The sequence below is a fragment of the Cryptotermes secundus genome, unplaced genomic scaffold (assembly GCF_002891405.2).
Source record: "Cryptotermes secundus unplaced genomic scaffold, Csec_1.0 scaffold653, whole genome shotgun sequence".
Lineage (NCBI taxonomy): Eukaryota > Metazoa > Arthropoda > Insecta > Blattodea > Kalotermitidae > Cryptotermes > Cryptotermes secundus.
In genome coordinates this window covers 743,385-755,463 of record NW_019736406.1, presented here as the reverse complement: position 1 = coordinate 755,463, position 12,079 = coordinate 743,385, and the positions used below count along the sequence as shown (strand labels likewise).

General features: G+C 43.9%; 2 protein-coding genes across 5 annotated transcripts in view; one reads left to right on the top strand and one right to left on the bottom strand.

The window, feature by feature from the left end:
• Positions 1-12,079, top strand: part of LOC111869888 (zinc finger protein 239) — a 91,948-nt gene that overhangs the window by 35,256 nt on the left and 44,613 nt on the right. The window lies entirely within an intron of this gene.
• Positions 1-12,079, bottom strand: part of LOC111869890 (lysosome-associated membrane glycoprotein 5) — a 36,492-nt gene that overhangs the window by 16,269 nt on the left and 8,144 nt on the right. Inside the window, exons 3-4 of the mRNA XM_023861751.2 lie at positions 9,772-9,841; positions 1,713-1,843 (exon numbers count right to left, since the gene is read on the bottom strand). Of these exons, the coding sequence (XP_023717519.1) occupies positions 1,713-1,843; positions 9,772-9,841 (201 nt within the window). The remainder of the gene's footprint in view (positions 1-1,712; positions 1,844-9,771; positions 9,842-12,079) is intronic.

The window sequence follows — 12,079 nt, the reverse complement described above, 5'->3', positions numbered from 1 at the left end:
TGACGTCATCCATAATTATATAGATAGGTATCGACATATGGAAGAGACAGCTCGTTATTTCAAATGTTGTTTATCCACCAGACTACACGGTATCCAAAAGAAATCATAAGTATGCAAGACATGTTTCGACTACAGTCGGATCATTCTCAGGTTAATGACAAATTTATTTTCCATCATAGCTTCCATATTGATACACACAAATCCAGTGAGTATAGGAGCATAAAGTGAGTTTGAACTTGAAGAGCACTTCTGTATTTTGGGGCGTGGCGCTGCATAGTCCTGCAGAAATTCACTGACGTTCAGGAGGGAGGTTTCTGATGGCTTGGATTGTTCTTCAACCATGACGTTGGAGTCAGTACGTTCCTCCGAAATGTCGGCGAAATTCTACCCGACCACGCGTCACAAACCATATGACAGTACTTTTCATGGTCACCCCCGTGAGAACCTAAATTCCAGACTAAGGTTAAAATTATTTGATGATAGCATCACACATTTATGGATATTTTATTGGACTTTGCCCAGCCTGCACCGCGATGGCTCCATCGATATAGTGACCAGACTGTACCACGTAGTACAGGACGCTTGAATCTTAAAAGCGGTGAGGAATGCAGGAAGTCGGAACCATTACAGACACGGCAAACTCAGTGAGCAAGTGCTCTCTGAGCCAAGACACAGTTGCTTTAATTATGTTCAGTTCAACTAATTACATGATGTTCTCATAACAGCCTAATAGTTGTTCAGGCGCCCAAGAACTTCCCGCCAGTTGATAGAACGCGATTTTTTTTATATTGCTAAATAATCTGCCATTGGCTCCTATCCTGATCCAGATGAATCCAGTACACTCCGTCCCATCCTGTTTCTTTACGGTGCATTACTGGGTTGTTCTGACATCTACGCCCAGGTAAACCTAGTGGTCTCTTGCCTTTAGGTTCTCATACCAAATTTTTTTATCTCTTTGTCTTCTCTCCCATCTCGTCCTCTTTGGTTTGACATTTCTAACAATATCTGGTTGAGAAATGAAAATAATGAAGCTCCTCATTCTGCAATTATCTCTAGTTGCCTGTTACTTCCTCCTCGTAAGTTCAGATATTCCCAGAGTCAATGTGTTTTGAAGCACTCTCAGTCCATATTCTTACCTCAAAAAATTCCCCTGTCGTATGTCGATATACGTGTATAATCGACATGACGACAGTGCTTCCACAGACGAATGTCGACGTATGATCAACAACATTTCTTTTGCGTTTCTCCTCCCAGATGGCGATCATATATCGCTATTGGCCACTGTAAACTGTGCCAACGCGTTCATGAATGTTCTGGTAAGGTAATAAATTCCTAGAATAACAGTATATACTAACTGTTGCTTCTATCTAAAGATAAGCCACACAGTTAAGCGTCGAAGGTGGACCTTTCAGTATCGAGGGTCGTTCATTGCTTACATCTTCTGATCTTATTTCTAACTACTATCAACCTCGACTGCTAAGATATAGGTTAGAATAACAAGCCTCTCACAGAGAGTGTTTTAGAAATAGCCTCTGGTCTGCGCGCTAGGAGAAGTGAAGTGTGGCAAATCATAGCGGGAAAGTGGTTGCAGCCCTACAGTCTTGCTCTGAGTTAGTAGACTCGACCAGAACCAATGCTCAATGTGTTGGGAACAGCCAGGTCTAAACACACGGGCAGTATGTACGTATAACAATGTACAATGTTAAACTCACTCGATCGTCTCCAGATTTGGTCTTGTACGTAAAGGTGACGGAGGCATCAACCTGTAGCAGGATGCATGGATTGCCATCTCTGGTGAGACTGTAGAGGCTGATGTAACTACTCGTAGATGGCAGCACCGTTCCTGTAAGAGCCGGGAGATAAGCATGCCCATGATAAACGATATTAACAACTCAGAGAACGGAAAGTTTAAAGGAGGCAGTTAGAAACACTACAGTATTTATTATTTATTTAACTAATATTTAGTTCACTTAACCTTTATAAGATCACATACTGACTAGATTGGCTTGGCCTACTTTTGTTAAAACCGCCACATCAGAGGAGTTCAGCTCCTCGGTAATCATTTAGTGCATCATTATTGTCAGTAGAATGTGCGACATACTGGCATTTGGGGGAAGGAGCGGGATTTCACTTGATCTCTACCTGCTGGTGTTTGAAGGTCATTTGTGTTATGGTCTTCTCTTTGCAGCTGGTGAAGTCAGAGGTAATTACGCTGACAGTAACAGACCATATATATATAGATTGATTTGATGATAGCGAATTGGAAAGGATATGGAAGGAGTCGGTCGTGGTTTAATTTAAGGTCCTTGGATAACGCGGTCGGTATAGCGACTGGCTATGTGCTGGACGACCGGGAGGTCAGAGTTCAAGTCTCGGTAGGGTCAAGAATTTTCACCACAGCGTATAGACAGGGTACTGGAGGCCCTTTCCCCTAGGATAAAACGGCCGGAGCATGAATCTGACCGCTCATCAACCAATTCCGAGGTCAAGAAACATGGATATATACACCCGCTCCCCCCATACGTCTTCATGGCGTAGTGCGTGTATAGTTAAGCACAGAAATGTTTTTTATACCTGAGTTTGACTGTGGAAATGTGAGAGTTTCTGTCTCTGAAGGTTTCTAGCAGTTCCCGTTCTTTTTTGTGATGAAGGTAAAGCGATGGGAAGTGTAATGCTTTGCTGTTAAATGAAAACTACTTAATATACTATGGCGGATTTTTGTTATTAACACTGGAAGAGCTGTAATGAAACAGCAGTTTCATCAGAATAATAACTTGTTCGAAATTTATAAAATCCCTGCGCCTAATTAATTAACCATTATGCCCTGAAGATGTATGGGGGAGTGGAGGTACAGTTCTACCATTCTTAAACTAGGGTACTAGATGGAGCTGAATGGTCAGCTTCACGGCCCTACCGCTTTAACCCCTGGGAAAGGGGCCCCCCTATGTATTGGGTAGGAGGGTGGGTGTGCCCCAGAGCCAATTTGGAAGCCGTGGTGAAGAGAATATTTATTGTTCCCGCAGGGAATCGAACCTTTATTGTTTGTTCCGCAGCCTAGTCGCTATGCTGACTGAGTTATTCAAGCCTAAGAGAATATGCCCTTACAAAGACCTACCTGTTAATGCCGCTTACGGAAACAGACAAACATAAATAAGCTCTGTGGGCAGAATACAGGAGGCACGGACAGTAACTGCGGTGCTTCAAAGGATTAAACAAATAGTAATGAAACTAAAAAAATCGTTTACTTGTTTATTAATATAGGAGTTAATTGAATTCTCGGCTGCAAGTTATGAAACCCTGTAAGGTGTAGTAGTCAGGCAACGCTTGTCTGAACGTTCAAAACGGATGCTTGATTTATTCATTAATTATTATTGCAATGTAAGTATTGTGTTTTCACTCACTCGTGGTGATGAGCCCTTCTTGGAAAGCCACCAGTTGTGCAGCTACTCAAGAACTTCCCAGCATGTTATGGAAACCGAAGGTTCATTACCGTGTTCACAAGAGCCCTCCACTGGTCCCTATCCTGAGCCACATCAATCCAGTCCATACCATCACATCCTATCTCTATAAGATCCATTTTAATATTGTCCACCCACCTACGTCTTTGTCTTCTCATTGGTCTCGTTCCTTCCGGTTTTCCCACCAATATTCTCTATGCATTCCTCTTCTTCCCTTTCGTGCTACATGCTCTGCCAACCTCAACGTCCTTGATTTGATCATTCTAATTATACTTGGAGAATAGTACAAGTTAAGAAGCTCCTCATTGCGCAGTTTTCTCCAATCTCCTGTCACTTCATCTCTCTTCGGTCCAAATATTCTCCTCAGCACCCTGTTCTCCAACACCCTCAGTCTGTTTGTCCCTTAATGCCATAGACCAAGTTTCATACCCATACAGAACCACAGGCAAAATTATAGTTTTGTATATTCTAATTTTTGTGTTTTTCGACAGCAGACGAGAAGACAAAAGGTTCTGGACCGAATGGTAGCAAGCATTACCCGAGTTCAGTCTCCTCTTAATTTCCTCCTGGATCAGGTTTTGATTTGTTACCGAAGTTCCCAAATATATGAACTGTGCCACATTTTCAAAACATCTGTTACCTATCTTCATATCATGATTTTGCCCTGCATTTTGGTGACGAGACAGCAACATAAACTTAAGTTTCTCTGTGTTCACTCCTAGACCAACCTCCTTACTTGCGTCAATTAAAGTTTGTATGTTTTTCTTTATGGTATCTATATTATCACCCAGTAGATTCATATCATCAGCATGGATCAACAGCTGATGTGTCCCATTTAATTTCATTCTCACCTGGTTTTCCTAGACCTTCCTAGTGGCATATTCTAAAGCAAATCTGAAAAGCAGTGGCGATAAAGCATCTCCATGTGCGATTGTGTTTTCTGTGAAGTAAAGAAAGAATTAAAGCTATCCCTGTAACAGGCCGTGAAGGCCCATAGGGTTGCGAGACGTCGAGGCTCCCGCATTTTATAGACGTCGCCTCACAGATGGCGGTGAGGCTGTCAGCCTTACGCATCGGCCGCCATTTACCCCGTAGGAAGGTTCTTAGTACTCATTTCTGTTAAAGGCTGCCTCGACCTCAGGGCCATAGTGCAGCTGGAAAGATTAGATCAACTGAAAAATCCAATGACCTCACTGGAATAGAACCCGCCACCTTCCGGCTTGAATCGTAGTGCCTCAACCAACTACGCTACCGTGTGGCCCGATCTTCTACCCTTAACCGACTGGTCTTTGTACTGGAGACTCGGTGTTTCCTGCGAGGTACGAAGTCAGAACGGTATCTTGCTTCAAACGGCTGGTCAGATTATGTTGTAGGGTTTCTTCCTGCTTGTGTCGTCTGTAAGATATGCCCTATATTCGTGTTAGAGCTATAGCAACCATCTCACAAACATGAAGTAAATATATCACTTTTTCACCCACGTGCGATCATTATCAGGCGAAACACAAAGAGGCCTAAATTATTGCCAAAATATACATAGACATGATTTTTTAGGTAACTATCCTTATTTAGAAAAAATAAAAAGCGTGTGAGATCGCCTTGTTGTCTGTTTATTCGTCTGTCTGTCCGTCCATCTGTCTGTATATCCCCCTCTTTGTTTTAAACTCCACCATGGAAACCACGCTCTGCTATCAAACTGACCACCACTGTCACTGAATTATTACGCCATCGCTTTGCCAGCAGAATTCAATTAACTCACCAGAATTTTTGGTCGCGGCATGTGTGATGTGATCAAAAACAAAACAACAAACTCTGTGGTTTTAGTCCGCAAGCGAACTATACCGACCGAGCGACCGCCGCTTGTCGGCCAAGTTAGTGCCAACTTTTAGCGGATGGAGGGTGTCACGTGGTCAGCGCAACGAATCCTCACGGCCGTTAATTTCGGTTTTCTAGACCGGAGCCGCTATTTCCTTGAAATAGGTCCTCAATTATCACCACGAGGCTGAGTGTTCCCCGTTCCAGACCAACTACTTCTCAGAAAAAGTCTGGCAGCGCCGGGAATCGAACCCGGACCTCTGGATCTGCATTCTACAATATTCGACGAGAAGTACAGATTCGGGTTTGAATATAAGGAAGTTTATTGTTTATCAAGTTTCCAAGCATGCAAGACATGTGGATTGCTGTTCCAGTTTCCAAGCATGCAGGACATGTGGATTGCTGTTCCAGTTTCCAAGCATGCAAGACATGTGGATTGCTGTTCCAGTTTCCAAGCATGCAAGACATGTGGATTGCTGTTCCAGTTTCCAAGCATGCAAGACATGTGGATTGCTGTTCCAGTTTCCAAGCATGCAAGACATGTGGATTGCTGTTCCAGTTTCCAAGCATGCAAGACATGTGGACTGCTGTTCCAGTTTCCAAGCATGCAGGACATGTGGATTGCTGTTCCGTTGCCAAAGATTTCAGTGGAAAGTATAACGTATAGAGGTGGAGACTACGAAAGGAAGAAAGGCAGGCTACGTACAGAATACATCAGTAAGTGGAAACTTTAGCATGAAACTTGGAGAGCAAAGGCTCTAGAATGCTTGACCATGCGTCGGCAATTCTTGGCATAAGTATTTAACAAATATATGAATGGAAGACGAAACGCCCTTCTAAAACTTAGCAACAAATACTAATGGTGCAGCTACAAAGATAATTGGATTTATGCAAAGGGTAAAAGAGAAAAAAGTATGTTTAAGAAACATTCATTTAGAACCAATCACAACGATTTCGAGAGTCTGAATACGACAAAAATTACCCCGACTTCTCATCAGTTGCAGAAAACAATGTAAAGTCTGTATAAACGTCAGTTGCAATGAGTTTGGGGAAACGCCGATGAGTGCGCCACTTGCCGGCGTAGTGATGGCCGTAGGCATGCGAATTTGCTCAAGCGCGTTGCTAGTTCCACAAAAATTTGTGACTATACCGAGGCTACGGAAATAATTCCGATGGACAAATATGCTTCACTTTCCGTGTACTTTCCCATATCTCCTTCCCACCAAGTTGTAATAGCCCTTATGTTCACGTCGCGGATGTAAGTACTGATGAAGTTCGATAGCTAAACAGTGTCTAAAACTTCTTCGAAAGTGCGCCGTTATCGGATTGACATGTAGTTACACCACTGTGAAGTTACTGAACTCTTTCCTCAACATGCAATGGAAACTAAAATCGCCATACCAGCATCTCCTTGAACACACAGGGAATTTTTTTCCGTAAGGTTGCCTACTCAAGGTATGACGTAGTATTTTTCTAGTTTCTTGCGGCGAAGTGAAACTGAGTTGTACGTCGGCCACTAATTGGCCTATCGTACCAGCCCCGGCCGATAGATGATGAGCGTCGAGCAGTAGGTGGAATGAGAATTGGCAGGGGAAACTGAATTACTCAGAGAAAACCTGCCCCAGTGCGTCTTTGTCTGCCACAAATCCCACATGACCTGACCTGGGCTCGAGCCCGGGTCGCCGCTGTTGGAAGCCCGCGACTAACCGCCTTAGCTATGTCACGGCGTAAGGTATGACGTACTTTCAAGCCTGTTTTAGATTGGCGGTTTTGGCTGGCTCATATTCGGCAAAATGGGTTGGAGGGAATGTAGCATTATACCCCATCTACTATGCGAACGGCAGAGCATCATCATGAGGAAGTGACATGCTTCTGGTATTCATACATCAGTGGTAACTTTCTTCCGTAATTTTGCTACACACGGTGTGAGATACACTAGCTTCAGACACAAAGAGCCAAAGCCCTTGCTGTCCACAGTCTACGTCTAGTGTGGGTTATGCTAGGACACTGTCAGTATCTAGACTATACAGCACAGGGGTGTGGAGGGGAATGCAGCAGAGAGCACCGTCATCCCCAGTATCCATCGGACACCTTTCCGTGGCCTCGACATGAGTTTTATATTGGGGCGTGAATGAAGCGATTGGTTTTAAATCGATGCCTCTCTGTCCACCGAAGAAGAGCAAACGTTAAGAGTTATTGCCTTCACTGAACACCAAATTGTGACGACGGATCTGTACCATTGGCTTAGACTACAGTTGTTAATACTGCGCATGTGCCAGTGGTCTCCAGTACGAAAGTATTTCTGATCTTGCCGTCAAGCAGAAAAAGCAGAGAGTGAGACAGCGGTTCTGAGCTGAGGGTACATATACTAGAAGAAAGTACTCGAATACGTGCATTGTCAAACGCGGGTTTAAAAGGCCTAGAAATATGTTGATAATTTTGTTTTGTGCTGCTCTTTCTTTGCCTGCGTTAAAGTTTGTTTAAGATTCTGAAAGTCACCCTGTCTTGTCCTATTTCTAATGTACGAAAACACGTAGTACGAGTATGAGATGCAAGTTAAGTGGCCACTGAAGAGGTACATATTCTGAGACCAAGAAATACGTGAAGTTTCTCTCAGAGATACTAGGGCATGTGAAATTTATCCTGAGAACAAAGAGTAGTGTTTTTGGGGCGGGGTTCTTGGGGTGAGGTGAGACTGAGTCCACTTGGTACGTCGGCCACTAACTGGCCAGGTGTGCCCTCCCCGGATGATAGCTGATGGTGAGTGTGGAGAAGTCGTTGTAATGAGAATTGGCAGGGCAAACCGAAGTACTCGGAGAAAATCAGCCCTACTGCCACTTTGTCCACCACAAATCCCACATGGCCTCACCCGGGCCGCCGCGGTGGGAAACCGGCGACTATCCGCCTTAACTATGGTACGGCCCCAGGGCAAAGAGTAAGTGAATTCACTCTGAGACCAAGGGCCACGTGACGGTTCAGTCTGAGACGAAGGGGTACGTAGAGTTTGATCGTAAGTCTAAACGGTATATCAGGTGAAACGCAGGGCTCAGAAGCACTGGTCTAGCAGATTCTGAGAAGTGGCATTTCTTTCTTACTTTATATTGTGCAATTCTTTCTGCAGCTGATCGTCTCGTTTCCCGTGACGTCACCCACACTTCAATGTAAGTTTGTCTAAACCATTTTTGAGGTTTCGTCATCATTCGAAAGTTCTTTATATAGGATCGGAAATCACCATAATGGAGAAGCCGAGTGCCTGAGGGTATATTATTATTACTATTATTATTGGAGGGGGTGGGTTTACCAATGCACCGCGACTTATAGTCTATTGTACGCCCCCCTTTGATATTCTACCAGTCGCCATACCCTGCCGGTACTGGTGCTCGCTATCAGCCCCGTTCAGCCAGCGAGGCTGGTAGTGGTACCCGATAACTTCCCCATCTACCGGAGGCATTGGAAACTACTTGGGCGGGAAACTTTGCCTAATTTTGCTCAGAGGTCTGCTAGAGACATGAGGATCTTTTACGTGCCGTAAATCTACGACACGGGACCCACGGCTTAAAGTCCCTCCCGGAGGACTTTTTCCCTGAACTTTTCCGCCCTTAAAAATTCAACGACCTCCGCCGGGTTTGAACCCGCGTACCTTGAGTCATGAGCCTGAGGGTGTAACTGGCCCACCCTTTTTTTTATTGCTAGTGGGGTGGACTAAGTCGCTTGTACTGCGGCCGCTTCTGGCCTATTGTACCAGCCCCAAATGATAGGTGAGGGTGATTGTGGAACAATTGGTGGAATGAAGATTGGCAGGGGAAAGCGAAGTACTTGGGGAAAACTTGCCCCAGCGCCACTTTGTCCATCACAAATCCCACTTGACCAGACCCGGGATCGAACCCGGGCCGCTGCCGTGGGAAGCCAGTGACTAACCGCTTGAGCTATGACGCGGCCCGGCCCACCCTGTTACTGGGGGATATAAATACGGGGACCTGGCCTTCCAGCTTGGAGGAGTCTCGATTCAGAGACAGTAAAATGTGGTCACGATTCCTGCGGGACTCTGACCCGAGAATGAGTGCGCTGGCGAGGACCAGCAGCAAGTGTAATCGACAGACCGATCATCTCTTAAGAGAGTATGTTACATGAGGGCTATAACCGCAAGTGTTCGGTTGAAAAATAAAATTACTGGTCGTGAATCTCAAGGGGCTTGTCGCCAAGACGAACTGATTACCGGTAAACCGCCAGTCGTAAGGCAACTGAGACTCTTAACTTTGACTGTGCTGGGGGTCAAGGTATGATGTACCCTGAAAGACAATTTAAACACGGGACACTCTTGAGTGGCTGCCTTCTTCACATTGTGAATAACGTGAAAGGCAGTTCTCCTTTAGTTTGCTCTCCCCGTACTACCGGCAGTTGCTACTGGCAGAAGAGGGTTCACGTCACAGACGACGTATGATGAAGTAGAGAAGTGAGCAGTACAGCCATCTGTTGCCAAAGTTAAGAACCAGTCTCTCACCATATGTGGCCTTCAATGTTTCCTTGTTCGCGGCAGATTCACTTAACTGGGATTCTGCATTCAGCGTATCCTGCACAAAGTAAACAAGAAATATATTATTTATTGAATTCTGGCCGTTTCCTATGCATACAAAATGTAAAACTACTAGAATACTAGCGCCTTTGCCCAGTAAATTAAACACTTTTAGGAAGAGGGTGAGGGAAGCAGTTACAAGTAAAGAGGCCTTAAGCGGAGTCTGAATGGAAAAAGTGAAGTAATGGGAAGTGTCCCTGTCCGAGTGCATTGAAACCAACACAAGCACGTGCCTTTGTGTGAATTTATATGTGGGATTTGCACTGTGTGTACCTTGTTTATTGTATGCACTTTGTTTTGTATTGTTCCCTTCATGTACAGGATGTCCGGATGAAAGGTATCCAAAATAAAAAAATTATATCTCGGAAACTAATTGTCATACACGTATCCGGTTTATGTCATCGGAAAGGAAAACTCTGAAAGTTTTCTTTCCATACCCGGCTTACGCACATACGCCGCCACATTTTTGCCACCATGTTAGGAATCACCTGGACAGAGAGATGGCTGGGATATGAATTGGCAGAGGTGGACCAATCGCTTGGCCTCCTAGGTCGCCAGATTTAACCCCAGTAGATTTTTCTTGTGGGGTTATGTGAAGAACACTGTCTACCAGGTTAAGATCAATGAGCTTCAACACCTGAAAGTCAGCATAAGGGATGCTTTGGCTTCGGTACCGCCAAACATGCTTCAAGCCTGGATATTTGTCGTGCCACCAAGGGAGCCCGCATTTAAATTTACTGAGAAAGCTATATACACAGAAAAGAAAAACTTTGATATTTCCCCTTTATAATGGTGTAACCCACTAATGCCTATAATAAATTCTTTCTGAGATAATAATGATTTTATTTAGGATACCTTTCATCCGGACGTTCTGTATAGTCTTTCATTGTCTGTATCAGTGTAAGATCTACTGCCACCGGGTGGACACCCAATTGCACTAAAATAATAATAATAATAACAACAACAACAATAATAATAATAATAACAACAACAACAACAACAACAACTTCTGGAGCTGAGCTCTTCTTGAGAAGCCGCCAAATCTGCAGCGATTCAAGAATTTCCCAGCATTTTATGGAAACCGAAGGTTCATTACCGTGTTCACAAGAGCCCTCCACTGGTCCATATCCTGAGCCAGATCAATCCAATCCATTCGATGCCATCCTATCTAAGATCCATTTTAATATTGTCCACCCACCTACGCCTTGGTCTTCCCAGTGGTCTCTTTCCTTCTNCATATAGAACCACAGGCAAAATTATAGTTTTGTAATAATAATGATGATGATGATAATGATAATTCAATTCAGTTCGTGTTTATTTACATGCAAACTTAACAGCACAGAGGCCAATTACAAAGTTGGCACGAGTACATAGAAATGCAGGTATAAGAGAAGCGTAGGATTTAAGACCACGAAAGACCTGAACAAGGTGAAGTGCATCAAGATGATGCCTCCGTTTATGTAAAGATTGCAGACTTGATTTCTCAAAAGCATCAGTATAATTATATGAAATATGAGGGAAAAACCGATAAGAACAGACGGACGCAAACTTCTGCTGGATGCGCTCAAGCTTATTGGCATCAGTCGAGGTGATGGAGTTCCAAACTACAGAGGCATATTCCAACTTGGACCTGACTAAAGTAAAATATAGTACATACAGACTCTCCATGGAGGAAAACCTGTAGGTAATGGAGCGAATAAGGCCTAAAAGCTTTATGCATTCAGAAAATATGTAATTAACATGTGTGTGAAAATGTAACTTTGAATCAAAGAAAACACCCAGGTCCTTAATACTGCTGGTGCGTGTAATGATAGCATGACAAAGCTGATACTCGTAGCTCAGAAAATTTGCTTTTCTGGTGTATGATACAACACGCATTTTAGCAATATTAAGTTTCATGGAGTTAGCAGTGCACCAGTCACTTACGGAATTAATGTCAGATTGAAGTAAGAGACAGTCATGTGGAGAGTTAACGGCGTGGAAAATTTTTAGATCTCTTCGCAAAAATTAGAAATTTACAGTAGTTAACGAAGTCGCATACGTCATTTATAAATACGTTGAAAAGAAAAGGCCCCAGAACAGAGCCTTGCGGCACCCCGGACATTACGTGAAAAGGCAGGGAGAGAGTGCCAGAAACGCGAACCCGAGACTGTCTGTTGGCTAAGTAACTGCGAAACCAGCTAACATAAGCATCAGAGAATCCGAAGGAGCTTAATTTATGCAAGAGCATGTTATG